Here is an 18,697-nt window from a genome sequence, read left to right as displayed (position 1 = left end):
ACGCAGTGTCGAGTAGGTCCCAGAGTTCAGTTGCGTGTCTGTGGACCGAGCGGGTGTTGAGCAGGATGCACTTTAGGCGGTTAGAGTCGGAACTGTGATTGGAGGACGTGGATTTGGTGAGAGTCCTGAAGTCAAGTCAAGTTAAGTCAAAGAATTTATATAGCGCGCTCCATACCCAGAGGGTCTCAAGGCGCTTGAAGAAGGGTGGAGAATTACTTGTCGAATATCCAGGTTGCTTTCTGAATGCTAGGTGGTTCTGAGTGAGGCGAAGGTGAATGGGAAGTGAGTTCCAGGTTTTAGCCGCCAGGTAGGAGAAGGATCTTCCTCCCATGGTGGTTTTGTTGATGCGAGGTACAGCAGCAAGGGCTTGATTGGAAGAGCGTAGCTGGCGGGGGGGGGGGTGGTGTAGAAGGAAAGTCGTGAGTTGAGGCACTCCGGTCCAAGTTCGTAAAGTGCTTTGTGTGCGTGGGTTAGGAGGCTGAATGTTATCCTCTTATTGACGGGGAGCCAGTGGAGGTCTTTCAGGTGACCAGAAATGTGGTCTTTACGCGGGATGTCTAGTATGAGTCTGGCTGATGCGTTTTGGATGCGTTGGAGTTTTTTCTGAAGTTTTGCGGTGGTACCGGCGTATAGGGTGTTTCCTTAGTCCAGGCGGCTTGTAACCAGTGCGTGGGTTTTTCTAGTTTCGGTGGGGATCCAGCGAAATGTTTTTTTGAGCATGCGAAGAATGTTGAAGCAAGACGATGAAACGGCGTTGACTTGTCTGATCATCGAGAGTGAGGAGTCCAGGATGACGCCCAGGTTCCGTGCGTGGTCCGTCGGGATGGGTGCTTTTCCAAGGGCCTCTGGCCACCAAGAGTCGTCCCAGGCGGAGGGGGAGGTACCTAAGATAAGGACTTCTGTTTTGTCTGAATTCAGTTTCAGACGGCTGTGCTTCATCCAATCGGCTACTTCTTTCACAGGTACAGCAGAAGGTTGTGTGGGTTGGTCTCCGGGTTGGTTGTCGAAGCTGTTGTGGATGTCTGCGATTTTGTCGTGGAAGAACGAAGCTAGGGAGTCGCAAAGGGTTTGAGAGGGAGTGATGTCGTTGGAGTTGGCAGTGGGGTTGGTAAACTCTTTGTCGATGTTGAATAATTCCTTGCTGTTGTGGGCGTTGTTGTCTAGTCGATCTTTGAATGCGGCTTTCTTTGCAGTCCGGATCAGTTGTTGGTGTATGCGGGTGGCGTTTTTGAAGGCGTCCCTAGTGCTGGTATTTGGGTCTTTTTTCCAGGCCTTCTCAAGGGAGCGACAGAGTTTCTTGGATTTCTTGAGATCATTGTTGAACCAGGAGGCGTTTTTGCTGCCTAGTTTGATTTTGGTTAGCCATTGAGTGAGGTTAATGGCTGCTTGGTTGGGGTTCGAGGAGTGGGCAGGGGGGTTTTGAAGAAGCGATGAGGAGATCTGGTCGATGGTGACTTTGTTCCAGTTTCTTCGCAGAGTAGGTTGAGGATGGTTGTGAGTTGTGGTTTTTTGTAGATAAAGTGAACGCAGCTGTGGTCCGTCCAATGGAGAACTGTGGTGTGACTGAAGGAGATATGTTTGCTGGAGGTGAAGATAGGGTCGAGTGTGTGACCTGCGTAGTGGGTGGGGGTATTAACAAGTTGTTTGAGTCCGAGGTTGGCGAGATTGTCCAGAAGGGTGGTGGAGTTGCTGTCGTTGCTCTTTTCCAGGTGAAAATTGAGGTCTCCCAATAGAATGTAGTCCTCGAAGGGGAGGGCGTGTGGGGTGATAAAGTCAGTGATGTCTTCACTGAATTGTGCCCGGGGTCCTGGTGGCCTGTAGAGGAGTGTGCCTCTGAGTGTGGTCTTGGGGTCGGTGTGGATCTGGAAGTGAAGGTGCTCGGCGCTAGCGAGGTTGACGTCTGAGCTGGTTGAGATGCGGATGGAATTCTTGTGGACGATAGCGATGCCTCCTCCTGTATGGTAGGTGCGGTCTTTTCTGATGACCTTGTAGCCTTCCGGGATGGCGATGGTGATGTCTGGGGCTGAGGAGGCGTTCATCCATGTTTCTGTTAGGAAGGCGACGTCCGGGGAGATGGTGTCTAGTAGATTCCAAAGGTCGATGGCGTGTCTGTGGACCGAGCGGGTGTTGAGCAGGATGCATTTTAGGTGGTTGGTGTCAGAAATCTGTTTGGTGTTAGTGGATGAGGAGTTGGTCTTGGTGCCGTCATACTTGCAGGAGTTGCATGTGAAGGGTCCATGGGTGTGTCCAGGAGCGGCTTGGGCGCAGTTGGGGAGTTGGCCGGGGTTAAGGACTAAGAGGGTGGAGGCGTCGTATGTAATGCGGGTGGGGTGGGTGGTACGGGGGCCAGTGGGTCTGGCGCTGGGCGCTGTCCAGGCGCGGACGGACGTAGATGGGCTTACCTTTGGCGCACCTTCGGCGCAGCCGCAGCGCGTGGACGCTGCACGTTGGGACATCTGTCTTAAATGGATGGTGGAGGGGCGGAGCCTGGGAGGGTCAGCTGGGAGGCGGAAGCGAGGTGGAGGAAGGGCCAGGGACCGCAAACAAAATGGCAGCAACAACAACAAACGCTGCTTGGGGCACAGGCAGTGGGAGTAATGGGGCGCTAAGAGGGCTATGTCTGGTCAGGATAATGCAGCAATTGACGCGGAATAGAAGCGCAGGGTCAGAGCGCTGTGAAAATATGCAAGTATCAAACAACACGCACACAGCCAAATAAATGCTCAGTAGTGCGCGCTACGAGATAACAATCAGAGGTCAAGCGTTGCGATAATAATAAGGTATGTGCAGTAAAGCGCTACTATGTAAATCCAATGCCGAGTTAAGCGCTACAAGACCACGGGTATTAGGAGAGGAGCCAAAGAAAAGTCCACAAGTGCACGCAAGTGAAATAAAATGCCAATCAGAGTTGGGCGCTACGGTATTAATAGGGAGTATGCAGACAAGCGCTACGTTCTAAATATCCAAAGCAAAGTAAAGTCAAGCGCTACGATACCACCAATTTCAGGAGAGGAGGAGGCGAGGGGAGCGAGGCAAGCGAATGGGCTGTGAGTACGTCCAGGAGTAGTTTCGCAGCATAGTGGTGTACGTCCGGGGTTGAGGGCGAGGAGAGTAGCGGCATCATATGTGATACTAGTGAGTAGGGAGCGGCGGGGACTGGGGGGTATGGCGCTGGGCGCGGTCCAGGCGCGGACGTACGTAGACGGGCTTACCTTTGGAGCACCTTCGGCGCGCATGGGGCGCGACCGCTGCGCGTAAACGCTGCGCGATTGTCCAGCTGTCATTAATGGAGGGTGGAGGGGGGCGGAGCATGGGCGGGGCAAAACTACATGTTCTGACAGTTGTTTGGGAGAGTGAATATCTTTATGGGTGTGGTGATGAGCAAATATTTTTCTCAATGGTACATGTCCATCAAACTAGAAAAATAAAAGGCGGTGTATGTGTCAGTTGTTGTATATAAATAAGTATACATAAGACTCAATGATTATGTGAGTGACTGTATGGATAACTGTATACTTGTAATAATGATTTTATAATTCACTAAGTATGACTTACTATCTAAATGAATAGATGAAGTTGTGTTTGTAATAGTGTGTAGCTAAGTAAATATGTAAGTATGATCCATTGTTTGCATAAGTGAGTAGGATGACTTCATATGTGAATAGGATGTGTGCTGGTGTGTAATGTCGATATAGGTGTATAAGTATTTTTGATAGTGTTCTATTGTTCATTGACAGCATGTAAGAGTGAATCTACAGGTAAGTGATTAGATGTGTGTATACATCTATGAATCACTGAGTGGGTTTTTAGATACTTGTATTGCTGTGACAATGGACTCAAATATGATACTCTGTATTTTACAGAGTCATGAAAGATTTTACTAGTGTATGAAAAGGTGTATGTGATTGTCACATTTGAGATGTCATCAGTGATGGTGGGCTAGTTGCCCCCCGGGGACCCCCAGTATGCAAGGGGAATTAGTTCCCCTCTGCAAACACGCCCGGGGGCTGCGTTGCAGAGAGGTGTAAAAAGGGGCGTGGCTTCATTACACCTCTCTGCAATGCAGTCCCCTGGCGCATACTGGAGATTCCTAGTGGGCTTTCAGGCCTTATATAGTTAGGAATTAGCATTTAAAAAACCTTTGAAATTCACTGAAAAAACCATAGGGTCAGGTCTTATATAGTTAGGAATTAGCATTTAAAAAACCTTTAACATTAACTCAAAAAACTATAAGTTTTAGGGGTGTTATAGTTAGCTGGACATTTCACTCATACAAAACCATTCAAATTTCTCCTATATAGTTAGTTGTACTAACTATATTTCGCGCACCCGCAATGCACTGCTGATGATGTCACATATTACATCATTCATGACATGGTCAGTGACATCTCTGATGACATCACTGATGACATCATCCAGTGAATGTGGTTTGCTTTGATATTTAAAAATGTAATATAAATACACTACTTTGCATTGAAGAATGAGTGGATATACAAATATAAATGTGTGGATGGTGGATTTAGTAACTGTGTCATTGATTGTTTTCTTGACTAATTTGTAGAGTCTCACTATATATAATGTCTAGTTACTAAACTGTGTGAAAGTCTTTATTGCTTTGTCTTAATTGCTATGTTAAAGACTATATTTGTTATTGGTTTCTTAACTGAGTATTTATATGGGTAAATGAATGTCTATGTGGTTTGGTGGGGGTGTGTGATTGCCAAAAAATGTGTGAATAGTTCATTCAGTAGGTATATGAGGTTAAGACTACATGTTATCACAGTTGTTTCAGTGAGTGTATATGTTTATGGGTGTGGTGGTGATTAAATATTTCTCTCAATGGTACATCTCCATTAAACTTGAAAAAAAATGCAGTGTATGTGACAGTTATATCTAATTAAGTGTGCCTAAGACTTAGTGATTGTATGAGTCACTATATGGATAACTGTATACTTGTAATAGTGATTTTATAACACACTAAGGGCCAGATGTAGGAGCCCTAATACCGGCCGGAAACGGCTGATTTCAGCCGTTTCCGACCGGTATTAGGCTTTTCAGATGTAGGGGGCCTACCAAATCTGTAATTTTACCGATTCGGTAAATATACCGATTGCGTAAAATACCGAATTGGTATATTTACCGAATCAGTAAATCCATATGTAACTGACACTCCTAAGAGTGCCACAGGCCCTTAAGAGTCGGTATTTTACCACACAATCCTATTGTGTGGTAAAATACCGAATTCAGGTGTGCATGCACATCTGTGCATGCACACCTGTGCCATGTGACACACAGACATGCCCTTAGGGCATTTATGTGTGCCACATGTCACACAAGCCTGTACTTGGGGTACTAGAGGGTGTCAAAGTGACACCCCCTGCACCCATGCAGGATTCGGTATTTACCCATTCGGTAAATACCGAATCGGTATTTCCCATTGATTCCTATGGGCTTCAAGGCCCATAGGAATCAATGGGCAATACCGATTCGGTATTTACCGAATCGGTAAGTACCGAATCTTACAGATTTGGTATTCCTAAATTCGGACTTACCTAAATCTGCCCCCTTCCCATTTACAGACTCTTAAATACCGATTCGGTAAAATTCGGTATTTAAGAGTCTGTAAATGGGAATTACCCACATCTAGCCCTAAGTGTGAGTTACTATCTATATAAATAGATGAAATGGTGTTTGTATAAGTGTGTAAGTGAGTAAATGTAAGTATAATCAATTGTTTGCATAAGTCAGAAGGATGTCTTTATAAGTGAATACAATGTGTGCTGGTGTGTAATGTTGAAATAGGCGTATAAGTATATTTGATAGTGTTCTGTTGATTATTCACTGCATATAACACTGAATCTATAGGTAAGTGATTAGATGTGTGTATAGTTCTATGAATAACTGAGTGGGTGTTTAGAAATTTCAATTGGTGTGTCAATGGTTTCAAATATGGCACTTTCTATTTTACAGTGAGTGATGAAAGATTATACTAGTGTGTGATGAGGTGTATTTGATTGTCACATGGATGATGTCATCAGTGATGTCATCAGTGATGTCACTGACCATGTCATGAATGATGCACTTTTTATGACGTTCCGGTGGCGCAGAAGACTGAGTGATATTTATCAGGCAGGACTAAGCCACTTTTTGTGGCATAATCCTGCCTGATAAATATCAGTCCCTTTAACGCAGTGTCCTGCGTTAAAGGGTTATGCAATGGGTGTTGCTGGGGGCGTTCCCAGCAGCATCCATGGACTTGAGTAATTTATAGCATCCTCAAAGTCAGTCTTTCAAAAATTCCAAAGTATAGGACATGATAATCCAAATCCAAATCGCGTCCGTGGGTCATATCTGCCCAAACACCGATATTCCGAACGATTGAAAATGACTTTTCTTGTGAAACATTTGGATTTGGATTATCATGTCCTATACTTTGGAATTTTTGAAAGACTGACTTTGAGGATGCTATAAATTACTCAAGTCTGCCCGAATTGTGTGGGTAAAATTGATACCTAGTCACTTTGAATAAGAATGTACTTACGTCTCGTCTAACATTTGGAAGAAATATCTAGTTATATGACAACAGGATACCGACATAACTTGAAGGAAATAAGAACGCCCTGAAGAAGTTCTGTTGTACAGAACGAAACGCGTCAGCTGGCTGTGGTACATAAACTTAAGGAAAATAAAAGCATTTGAATATTCACCAAGATTCAGCTCTTCAATAGGGATTCTAAATGATATGATTTGATTGGACTTGTTGTGCAAGTGGTGCTGTGCCAAACTTTGGAATATTCTCCACTACTCTCTACTACTCACTCTCTACTACTCCACTACTCTCTAATACTCACTCTCTACTACTCATTCTCTACTACTCTACTACTCTCTACTACTCTCTCTCTACTACTCACTCCCTCCGACTCACTATCTACTACTCTCTACTACTCACTCTCTAATACTCACTCTCTACTACTCTCTCTCTACTACTCACTCTTTTCTACTACTATCTACTACTCACTCTCTACTTCTCACTCTCTACTACTCACTCTCTATTACTCTCTCTCTACTACTCCCTACTATTCATTCTCTACTACTCACTCTACTACTCACTCTTTACTACTCTCTACTACGCTCTCTCTACTACTCTCTACTACTCTCTCTCTACTACTCTCTCTCTACTACTCTCTCTCTACTACTCACTCTCTACTACTCTCTCTCTACTACGCTCTCTCTACTACTCACGCTACTACTCATTCTCTACTACTCTCTACTATTCTCTCTCTCTGCTACTCACTCTCTAATACTCTCTACTACTCACTCTCTACTACTCACTCTTTACTACTCTCTACTAACTCTCTGCTGCTCTCTACTACTCACTCTACTACTCTCTACTACTCACTCTCTACTACTCACTCTCTACTACTCACTCTACTACTCTCTACTACTCACTCTCTGCTACTCTCTCTACTGCTCACTCTCTACTCTCTATTACTCACTCTCTACTCTCTACTAGTCTCTACCTCTCTACCTCTCTACCTCTCTCTACACGCACACATATACACATATATATGCATATATATGCATATGCATTTATATATATGTATGTGTATATATATATATATATATATATATACATACATACATATATAAACATATATACTATGCATATCTATATAAATACAAATATAAATGCATGCATACATATACATATATGCATACATATGCATGTTATTTACATGAAAGTTTGAAAAACACTAATAAAAGCAAAGCTAAAAAGCCACCTCATTACAGACAGAATAGCTTTAACTTAAACAAGGGCAAGATCTATTGCATTTTCAATGCATATTTACTTTGGTTCCATCAAGAAGGCATTCAGATGTGTCACACATTTGCCATAAATTCTGAATGTTAGCACTCTAGTTGCTCATTAGATCACTGTAGTAAAGCTACTGCTCACCAGGGAAGTCTGCTGCTGGTATTCAAAGTGCATGTTTCAGTCTGCATGTCAGAATGTTTTTAATGAAATATTAGACGATTTGAGAAGTCACTCAAAATGTGCCCTAATTTTTCTTTCGCGGTACAAAAGGGGGTGGTGATGGACGGAGCATCTGAATCAATCAAACACTCACACCCAGTCAAAAGATCTGGGTTTAATCCATCACCGTTCTTTAGCCCACTCTGCCACCCCAGTTCAGACATGGCTATATGCAAATCAGTCTGACCCTGTGCCTCATGGGAACAGTCCAGCCGAACTCCCAAGCCATGTCTTCCCTGGACCGGAAACAAGCTTCAGAGGACCGGTTTCTAGCAATCCAGCCGTCTTCAGCCCGGCTTGCTTGAATCCAGTGGCAAAGTGAGCAAGGGACTCACGTCTGAGCATACCCTGCCACACCTATGGCGGCCAAAAGCGGTACAAAAGGGGGTGGTGATGGATGGAGCATCTGAATCAATCAAACACTCACACCCAGTCAAAATATCTGGGTTTAATCCATCACCGTTCTTTAGCCCACTCTGCCACCCCAGTTCAGACATGGCTATATGCAAATCAGTCTGACCCTGTGCCTCATGGGAACAGTCCAGCCCGACCTGCCAAGCCATGTCTTCCCTAGACCGAAAACAAGCTTCCGAGGACCGGTTTCTGGCATTCCAGCCGTCTTCAGCCCGGCTTGCTTGAATCCAGTGGCAAAGTGACGGCTGGAATGCCAGAACCGGGCCATCTTCTTTGAGACATTCACGAAGATTCATCAACCAGCGCCACAGTTATTTCCAATAGAATGTTGCGGATTTCCTATGGAAACTAGGTCCTAACTATAGATACCTACTGGCGACCGCCAGTAGGTAATATATGATATATATATATATATGTGTATATATATATATATATATATATATATATATATATATAAGAGAGAGAGTGTTTTAGTGTAGTTTGTGAGAACAATGGAATTACTCTTTTGTGGGTGAATGTTTGCCTTTGCATGTTCCTCCCGCATTTGCTAACAAAACACAAGCATGTGTGTGCTGAGCTAGCTGCATATGTGGAGAAGTACTGTGCACAGAAAAGATAGGAATGGTAGAGGTCTCAGTGCGTAGATTTGTGAATGGTGCTATGTAGGACTTTAGTAGTACTACTAAATGTATTACAAAATGGATTTGATGTTTTATACAGATATATAAGTAAATATATACGTGTGTATATTTACCTTTTTGAATAGGCCTCTTTTGTACATGGGTGTTTTTAGAGATGCTTTCATGAAGGCTAATTTTAAAAGAAATGCATTAAATAACCTTCATAAACAATTTTTGTGCAATAATAGATATCACAATCTAAGGTTTTGTACTGTAACCAGTGTTTCATGTACTTGCAGCTATGACAAGAGAGAAGACCTCAAACCAGGAGACGAAGTGATGTTTTCTTACACTCACATCCTTATGGAAATGGACCCATCTCACCTATCACATTACAAGAGAACCCACCGAGTGATAGCAAACATATCTGGCTTCGGGGGATATCGATTTGACAAGAACACTCTACCTCCATTGCATATTTCCTTGGAAACAAAACTAGTGCTGCTGGAAAAGCATCCTGAATCTTTGGGATCACCGGTCTGAGAAAATATTGTGTGCATAAACATTATTGTTGGTGGGCAAAAGATGGTCATCTTTCCAATGATGGGTGAATCGTACTCCCAGTAGAGCAAAGCAGAAGAGAACAAATCCAGTTTGTGAAAGATCATGTTTCAGGCACTCAACTAAAGCTCCTTATGTGAAGGGGATCCCATTCAGCACAAGGTCTTCATATGTCTGTGAGACAGCCAGCTTATGTGAACTTTGGTGAGGGAGGTGCAGTTTTGTATTGTGCCATCGGGTAGAACATTGACAATTGGGCGCTAGTGGGAGAGCTTATGTGATTTAACTTGTGGATCGTTGACGGAACCTGCAACTAAAGACTAAGAGATATGGAATGGAACATTCTTTATGCAAGTGACATACTTGTGCATTTCCTATTTCGAGAATATGAAAAGATATTGAAATAAAAAAAAAACGTAACAGGATTTTTAAATATGTCGAATGGTATTATCTTCATTCTAACCTTGAGTCTGTGAAATTATATTGTACTTTTTCTTAGCTCTCTCTCTCATGCACTGAGGAAGACAACTTCATTTAATTTGAAAAGAAAAGTAATATGATGATGAAATGAAGGTTAATAACTTAAGAGAACGTTTTCGTAATATATGGAGCAAGATATTCGTTGAATGAAGAGAACTGTGCACTGTTCAGGTTAGTTAATGACTAATTTGAACCGCTGGCTGCAAGGGGGGGGCAACCGGCACTCATTTTTGGGGACCTGCACTTATTTTTCCTCATCAGACTTTGACCTCAAGCAAGAGAGAGTAAACCACAAAGGGGGAACGAAAGAGATAGAAAAACTAACAAAGAAAGCAAGGATGAAAAAGAACCTGAAAAAGTGAGATAAGGGGGCAGGGAGTGTCTGGTGGCTAATGAGAGGCATGTGCTGGAATCCCGGTTACAAAGCTCTTCATATGTGGCAACTCCACCATTCATCAGCGTTGGTTACAGGATTCTGAGCAAAGCGAATTAAGCACTGAGGTTAGCACATGAGCCTGTCAAACTATGCTTAGATTATCCGTTCTGGATTATCTATGAAAATGTCCCTTGTACAAAATTCTATGCTTTTTGCCTATAAATGCTCCAGGTATTTATAACCTTTGTTGGACTAAATGAAAATAAAATTAAACAATAGTTCAACAGAGTACCTCAGACTCTTTTTTTAGATGGCAGTGCAAATGAGAGCCCTTGAAAAGATGTCTGATTACCTGAACTTTTTAAATCATGTTCTTCACTGCCCATTTTAGGTCGTCTATTAAGCATGAAAGGGCACTGGCATTGGAGTTGGAAACACAACTAAAAGTCCTCTAGTGACAATTGATCGTACAGCCCGCTATTACTTAAATAAATCTTACCAATTCCCAACAAATGCAGCTGGAAGGCACAGTTAAGCGTGGGGTTGGAGGCTAAAAGGAACCACATCAAGACTTATTTAGTAATGAAGTGTATAGTCAGTGCACTGGTGTAGAATAGGTGGAGGTCTGCTCCTCGATTTTGCTGAATAGCATTTCTTGGACCCTACCTCTGTTGATTAGATGGCAGCAGCCTTGCACACCAGGTGTCACTGTTTTTAATCAATTCCCATTATTTGGCTGTGTTGAATGTACACCCACTCCTTAATGTTCAAAGTTATGTGCTCTGTATGTTTGGTAGATCTATAATTGTGGGTTAATGACACGGAGGAGCACCAGCTATGGACACTCAAAGTTAGTAAACCATTGCCCTGTGGGAAAAAACACAGCTGACAAACAAAACTTGGCTTACCCACTAGAATCAGCATAACACCTTAATCACTGGGCAATTCTACAATAAAATCCATTGAACAGTATGCCAAGGTAGGCGGAACAGGAGAAAACCGGGGTATGCCCAAATGGCCCTCTTATACATGGGCAAAGAACATCAATTATATGAATAACAAGGAAGTAAGGAGGCACAGTTAATTACCCTAACGTTGTCATTATATTTAGCAAAAATTACAAATGATTTAGTTTCACACACATGCCATTAGACCAGTCTCTGGTCCACCAATCGCTTAAAAAAATAAATTGATCAAAAGACATACAACGATATATACATGGACCTACATAAAACATACAAATATGCATATATATATATATATATATATATATATATATATATATATATATATATATATATATTACCTACTGGCGGTCGCCAGTAGGTAGTTATAGTTAGGATTTTTTTCAATGTTAAATCTCAAAATTCTATTTGGAATAACTTTGGCTTCAGTTGACGAATCTGCCTGAAAATTTCCTCAAAATGGCCTCGCGGCGCCCCGGTCCTTCCCTGAAAGTTTGGGGGGGGGATTCGTCAAGCGGGGGCCGAGATAAAAGGGGGGTCCCAAAACGCGTTTTCTCCATGTTAATTTCCATAGGGCGGTCGATTTCACTTTTAGCCCGAACGGCTGAATGGATTTCCACCAAATTTGGCAAAATTGTAGGGACTGGTAGCCCGATGTGCCTTTGCTATGTCTCGAGATATGTGCTCCTGTAGATTTTGAGTAATTTAGGTTCAAAAAAATATATATATCTATAGGCGCGCCCCGGGGAGCGCTCCGGGCGCGCCACGTGAGGTGCGCACAGAAAGCTGATTGGTTCTCGGGTGTCTGTAAACATTCGAAACAGTCCGGAGCGGCCGCCATCTTGTGTCTCGGTAAAATCGAGACACAAGAGGTGGCTAAAACAAAGGGGGAAATGACCATAAGGCGTCAGGGATAGACCCCCTCTGACCACCTAGGTTTGATGTGGGGGCAATAAAAGGGACCAGCGGGGCATTTAAAATATATATTTTTTTTCGTTTTGCGCGGGGGGAGCGCTCGGTGCGCGTACTGGGGAGCGTACTATGAGGAAAAAAGAATGACTGAGTTTTTAAAAAAGGAAGCCTTTTTTTAGAAATTGGAGGTAGTTCTAAAAAGAACTTTTTTTTTCTTCTTTTTGTTGTTTTATATTTTTTTTGTGTTTTTTGAACATTTTGTACTTTTTTTGGTTTTTCAAAACAGTTTTATATTTTTTTTGTATTTTTTTAGGGGGAGAAACAAAAAAAAGGGAATTGAAACTGGCTCAACTGGAGCAAAAAAACAAAAAACCCAAAAAAATAGTTCTTTTTGGGGCACTTGTGATTGTCACCTGCAAGGACGATTAGCTTTATGCTCTGTTCACCATAGGCGATAAGCTTGCCACATGCAGTACAAGTGATTTTAAAATCAGAAAATCTTGGCTGAATACAAGGCATCATCTCTGATGTTTCTGGTCCCGATGAAGAGGGTTCGTTTCTTTGGGAGGTGGTCCTTGAAGAATGGGGAAGGTTACTGGCCAGTTCCCTGAGCTCTGCACGAGAATAGTTGTTAGGGTGCTTTCTGGTCATATGACGAATCATGGTATAGTTACCAAATGAATATTTTTTGTTTGGGTTGCCCCTTGAGAGTTCTTCATTGCAGATTAGGCAAGTTACCTTGGCCGCATTCACTTTTTTCTTGCCCTCTGGGAGTGAAAAAAACTCCCATACAATGTGTGGCTTGGGCTTCTATGGCGTATTTTCTTCAGGCAGCCATCTTCTCCTCCCCTCCTCCTCTTCCTCTTCCTCCTCCTCCTGTTCTTGACCACCAATATAATCTGGAGCTGGTCCTGTTGGTGGTGGTGGTGGTGGTGGTGGGGCAGATGCACCAGCTGCTGCTGCTACTGAAGCCATTATTAAGATCAAAAAGGTACAGAGATGTACAAACAGGTCTTCCTCAGTCAAAGGACAAAGTCAGAATAAGGAAAAAAGGTGGGGTCTTTCATCATGTGGAAAAATAAACTGTCCTGATCCAATGAGAAGTGTTATTTTCAGGTCACAAGATCAGGGGCTTCATCATTATGAAACCAAAACTGTTATGAACCAATGAAAAGTGTTATTTACAGGTCACATGACCCGACGCGGTTACGCTACGCGCCCCGGGTCGCGTAGCGTGAGCGCGTCGGATGTTTACGTTGCGCGATCGTATTCGCTCGAGTACTTCCGGGTGCGCTTACGCCGTGCGTATCACGCGGACGCGGCTACGCGATACGTCACGATCATGTTTTCGTTCGCGATATTGGCGCTCACGGGACGCTCCCCGGAGCGCGCCCCGGGGCGCTTTATAGTAGTACGCTCTCCGGGGCGCTCCCCGGGGCGCGCTCCGGGAGCGCTCCAAAAAAAAAAAAAAGGGATAATTTTAGGGACAGGTAGCCCTATTCTGAAGTGGTTTTTAAAAAAATTAACTTTTGAAAAATATGTATTGTGCTACATTGGGCTTAATATATGTTAGAGCCAAAATGTAGCCCAAATGTAGCCCAATGTAGCCCAATGTAGCCCAAAGATGGCCACCAGAGACAAAAAAAAAATATATCCCAAATATCAGCCAGATGTAGCCAAACTGTAGCCCAATGACAGAATGTACCAGAGTGTTCTAAACAACTAGAGCACTAACAGTCTTACTTATAAAGTGAGACTTATAGTTAGGAATTAGTATTAAAAAAACCTATAAAATTCACTGAAAAAACCATAGGTTTCACACCAGTTAAATTTAGGAATTAGCATTTAAAAAACCTATGAAATTCACTGAAAAAACCATAGGTTTCACACCAGTTATAGTTGAGAATTAGCATTTAAAAAACCTATTAAATTCACTAAAAAAACATAGGTTTCACATCAGTTATAGTTAGCTGGAAATTTTACTGTCATAAAACCATTGAAATTCCACGTTATAGTTAGTTGGACTCACTATAACTTGCGCGTGTAATGCACTGCTGATGACGTCACATATTACATCACTCATGACATGGTCAGTGACATCACTCATGACATCACTGATGACACCATCCAGTGAATGTGTGTCTTTCTGAAAAATAAATATGTTTTATATATGTATTTGTGAAGGACGATGGAAGAATAAATGGTTAAATAAGTGTGTAAATGGATGTTTTTTTTAAAAAGAATTGATTGGTTAACTGCCTTATTAAGTGTATTTTAGTGAATACATATATTAGCAAGTAACTTTTAAATATTGTAATATATGTATCAGTGTTTCACTTTGTGTATAAGTGGCTGCATGGGTTGGTGACTGACTCACTGTTTGTATGTGTTTTGAAGACAGCATATGTGCAGGACTGTATGGGTGGATGAGTGTGTATATGTGTGTGTTAGTGAGTGAATGACTGTCTCACTATTGTCTTTATCAGTAACAAGATATGTTTTTATCTAGTATATGTGAGTATTGATGTATATAAGTGAGTATATGAGAGAGTGAGAGATTGTAAGAGTTCCTGTTTAAATAAGTATGTGTTTCTATAAGTGATTGTTTAAGAGATTAAGTATGTGTAAGTTTCCTTAGAAGTAAGGTGGTAGTGTGTGTATAGCTGTATATGCAAATAAATGGATGTTCAATAGTTTATTTGCATGTGTGAGTATGTGTGTGAGTAACTTTTGGATGACTGTCGGTGTGTAACAGGATGTATAGATGTATCACTACATATGAGTGAGTATATGTATGAGTGACTATATGGAACTGTTGATGAATGTGTAAATGTGTATATAGATGGTGGAATTATTGAATTGGTTGTTGTAACTGGTATGGGTATCTCCATTTTTTAAAATGTTTTAATTTATATTTTTCAATATGTTTTTCATGGGTTACATTACAGTGAAAGGAGGTCTGTCACTCTGTCACAAGGATGATGTCATCAGTGATGTCATGAGTGATGTCACTGACCATGTCATGAGTGATGCAATATGTGACGTCATCAGCAGTGCATTACACACGCAAGTTATAGTGAGTCCAACTAACTATAACGTGGAATTTCAATGGTTTTATGACAGTAAAATTTCCAGCTAACTATAACTGATGTGAAACCTATGTTTTTTTTAGTGAATATATATATATATATATATATATATATATATATATATATATCAAGCTCACTGGGGCAGCACCACCCCACAAACGGGGGCCACGGAGCCCGATGTTAATGGACTTCCATGTGGAGCAACAAGCATGGATAAAAACAGACGCACTTTCTGGGGTTCACTGAGGGCTTTATCGAAGCATTTATGCGAAAGGGGCATGAAATCACAAGGACTGCAACTCCCAGGCTGCAAAGTGTGACTCATTCAGGGCGGAGCAATTAAATATCAGGAAGCTGCAGCCTTACATGCCTCTCCAGACCGCCACTGCCTCTGAGGAAGAGTTGATCTCGAAACGCGTCAGGCAGCGGTCTGCTGCTTTTTAAAGGACTGGAAAATGCGTGCTGTTTGTACCTAATAAAGGCTTGATGGGGAACAAGCGGTTTGGAGCTCGAGTGCCGCTCAATTCTTGGACACCCCATTGAGCTTGATGTAAAGGCGGCGGTTCAGCCGTCGAGCAGCACCACCCCACAAACGGGGGCCACGGAGCCCGATGTTAATGGACTTCCATGTGGAGCAACAAGCATGGATAAAAACAGACGCACTTTCTGGGGCTCACTGAGGGCTTTATCGAAGCATTTATGCGAAAGGGGCATGAAATCACAAGGACTGCAACTCCCAGGCTGCAAAGTGTGACTCATTCAGGGCGGAGCAATTAAATATCAGGAAGCTGCAGCCTTACATGCCTCTCCAGACCGCCACTGCCTCTGAGGAAGAGTTGATCTCGAAACGCGTCAGGCAGCGGTCTGCTGCTTTTTAAAGGACTGGAAAATGCGTGCTGTTTGTACCTAATAAAGGCTTGATGGGGAACAAGCGGTTTGGAGCTCGAGTGCCGCTCAATTCTTGGACACCCCAGTGAGCTTGATGTAAAGGCGGCGGTTCAGCCGTCGAGCAGCACCACCCCACAAACGGGGGCCACGGAGCCCGATGTTAATGGACTTCCATGTGGAGCAACAAGCATGGATAAAAACAGACGCACTTTCTGGGGCTCACTGAGGGCTTTATCGAAGCATTTATGCGAAAGGGGCATGAAATCACAAGGACTGCAACTCCCAGGCTGCAAAGTGTGACTCATTCAGGGCGGAGCAATTAAATATCAGGAAGCTGCAGCCTTACATGCCTCTCCAGACCGCCACTGCCTCTGAGGAAGAGTTGATCTCGAAACGCGTCAGGCAGCGGTCTGCTGCTTTTTAAAGGACTGGAAAATGCGTGCTGTTTGTACCTAATAAAGGCTTGATGGGGAACAAGCGGTTTGGAGCTCGAGTGCCGCTCAATTCTTGGACACCCCAGTGAGCTTGATATATATATATATATATATATATATATATATATATATATATATATATATATATACACAACACAGTTTCTCCAATACCCTAACAGGAAATTTACAACACTTAATGTTCACTCATACTATCTGGGTGATACACTTAGAGGTAGTCCTGCTGGCACACGAGGTACAAAACCTCTCTATCTTTTCAAAAGTGTGCTTTCAAACAATGCAACCCGCTTGCATTAATGGGACTCCTCTATCAGAAAAAGCTGTTGACGCGGACGCGTTTCAGCCGTCAATTTCTTCAGGCCTCCTCAGGACAAGGGCAATGCAATATCTAAAATATTAATAGAAGCCTCTAATTACATATATACAACAACTATATACATTACTATCTATCCCATATTTGCCCACACAGTGCCCAAAGGTGGTGCCACAGATCACCAACAATAGAGACCTACCAACAACCAAGTGCAAAAGGTAACCGACGTGTTAGAAGTATCCTACTCTGCATTACCACATGACACTTCTAGGTTCCTACCATCACCAAATGTGACTCAGAGTCTCCGGTGCTTAACTCATATTCAAGGACAAACATTAAGGGTCACCAATACGACTCCCTGTGCTCATACACTCTATCCATATCTGGGTGCTCCCCTCAATCAAAGGAGTCGGACCCTGGACTACCTCCTCCTACCTATCTGCCTGCTTCACTTCAAAGGGTCTCTCGCTCAGGTTGTGAACCAATACCTGATTGTGGGCGCTCCCGGGGGTCCTGGAGCTTGCACTCTAGTAAGTGCTATCTGTATGTGTGGGAACAAAAAGCATTCAGAAATAGATTCAAAGGGCCTCTATAAAAAACAACATGCTAAGCCACTCCGAACTCAATGCTTCATTACTTAATCAATAAACTGTATTTCTCAATGCGGCGGTTACCTTAAATGGTGCACGCCATCTATTCAACCAGGGCCTCCATTTCCCGTTTACCACCGACTGGATCGTTGTCGTCCACCTTAACACACTGTGCTCTAATCAAAAATAAATTTGGGATTTATCCCTCCTTACTTTCTTGTTATTCATCTAATTGATGTCCTTGTTATTCATCTAAAGGTAGGTGGAACAGGCAAAGATTACCCCAATCCTACTGGTTTACAGTGCAAAATCCTGCCTTGGCACACATTGAACATGTATGTACATACATTGATTTCAACATGGCAACCAAACATATCTTCTAACTGTGTCTAGTATTTAAATCTGGCTGAGACAAAGCACTACCCATAGCATGATAGGAAGCACCTGTCTCCAAATTGAATGGACATTCGGCATCAGAGTTTTGCACAATTGGAGCACTTGAAAACGTTCTTTTAAACAACAAAACGCCTGCTCTGCTCTGCCAAACAAAACCATTCCTATAGTACCTTTGTAAGGGACCTTAACATTTCAGAAAGCTGTATGGCTAAATCTCCTATAAAAGTTGGCAAATCCTAATAACCTCTTGCTTGCTGATCTGGATTGACTATAGGTAATTTCAGTATAGCAGCTGCTTTCTTTTTCTCCATCTTCATACCCTCTGCAGTGATCATGTGTCCCAAATGCCCCACAGCCAAGTCACCCCTTAATGATAGATCAGGTTGTTGCAGCAGGAACAACATAAAAGCCACCAGCCTCCTTCCCCCTTGACAATAATGAACACATCCATACCAGCATTTAGCACTGATGGAGAAGAGGAAGCAAGGGAGATTTGGTTATGAGAGAAGGTGCTTTGGAGAGACATCAATCATAGGACTCGTCTCATGATCGGGAAGTTTTCTTTTTGTCTACAGTCTCTTATTAGCAACAGTTTTTTTAATGCTA

The 18,697-nt window shown here is 42.7% G+C and overlaps 1 protein-coding gene across 2 annotated transcripts in view; it reads left to right on the top strand.

The window, feature by feature from the left end:
* The window catches only part of ALG12 (ALG12 alpha-1,6-mannosyltransferase), a 112,534-nt gene extending 101,773 nt beyond the window's left edge, over window positions 1-10,761 (top strand). For both annotated transcript variants that reach the window (XM_086967312.1, XM_086967310.1), the window contains exon 10: window positions 9,369-10,761. In XM_086967312.1, the coding sequence (XP_086823438.1) occupies window positions 9,369-9,612 (244 nt within the window). In that variant the 3' untranslated portion in view covers window positions 9,613-10,761. The remainder of the gene's footprint in view (window positions 1-9,368) is intronic.
* Window positions 10,762-18,697: the final 7,936 nt, after the last annotated feature.

The sequence above is a fragment of the Lissotriton vulgaris genome, chromosome 1_1 (assembly GCF_964263255.1).
Source record: "Lissotriton vulgaris chromosome 1_1, aLisVul1.2, whole genome shotgun sequence".
NCBI lineage: Eukaryota > Metazoa > Chordata > Amphibia > Caudata > Salamandridae > Lissotriton > Lissotriton vulgaris.
Note: the sequence above shows the minus strand (reverse complement) of the source record. Positions and strands in the feature narration are given on the sequence as shown.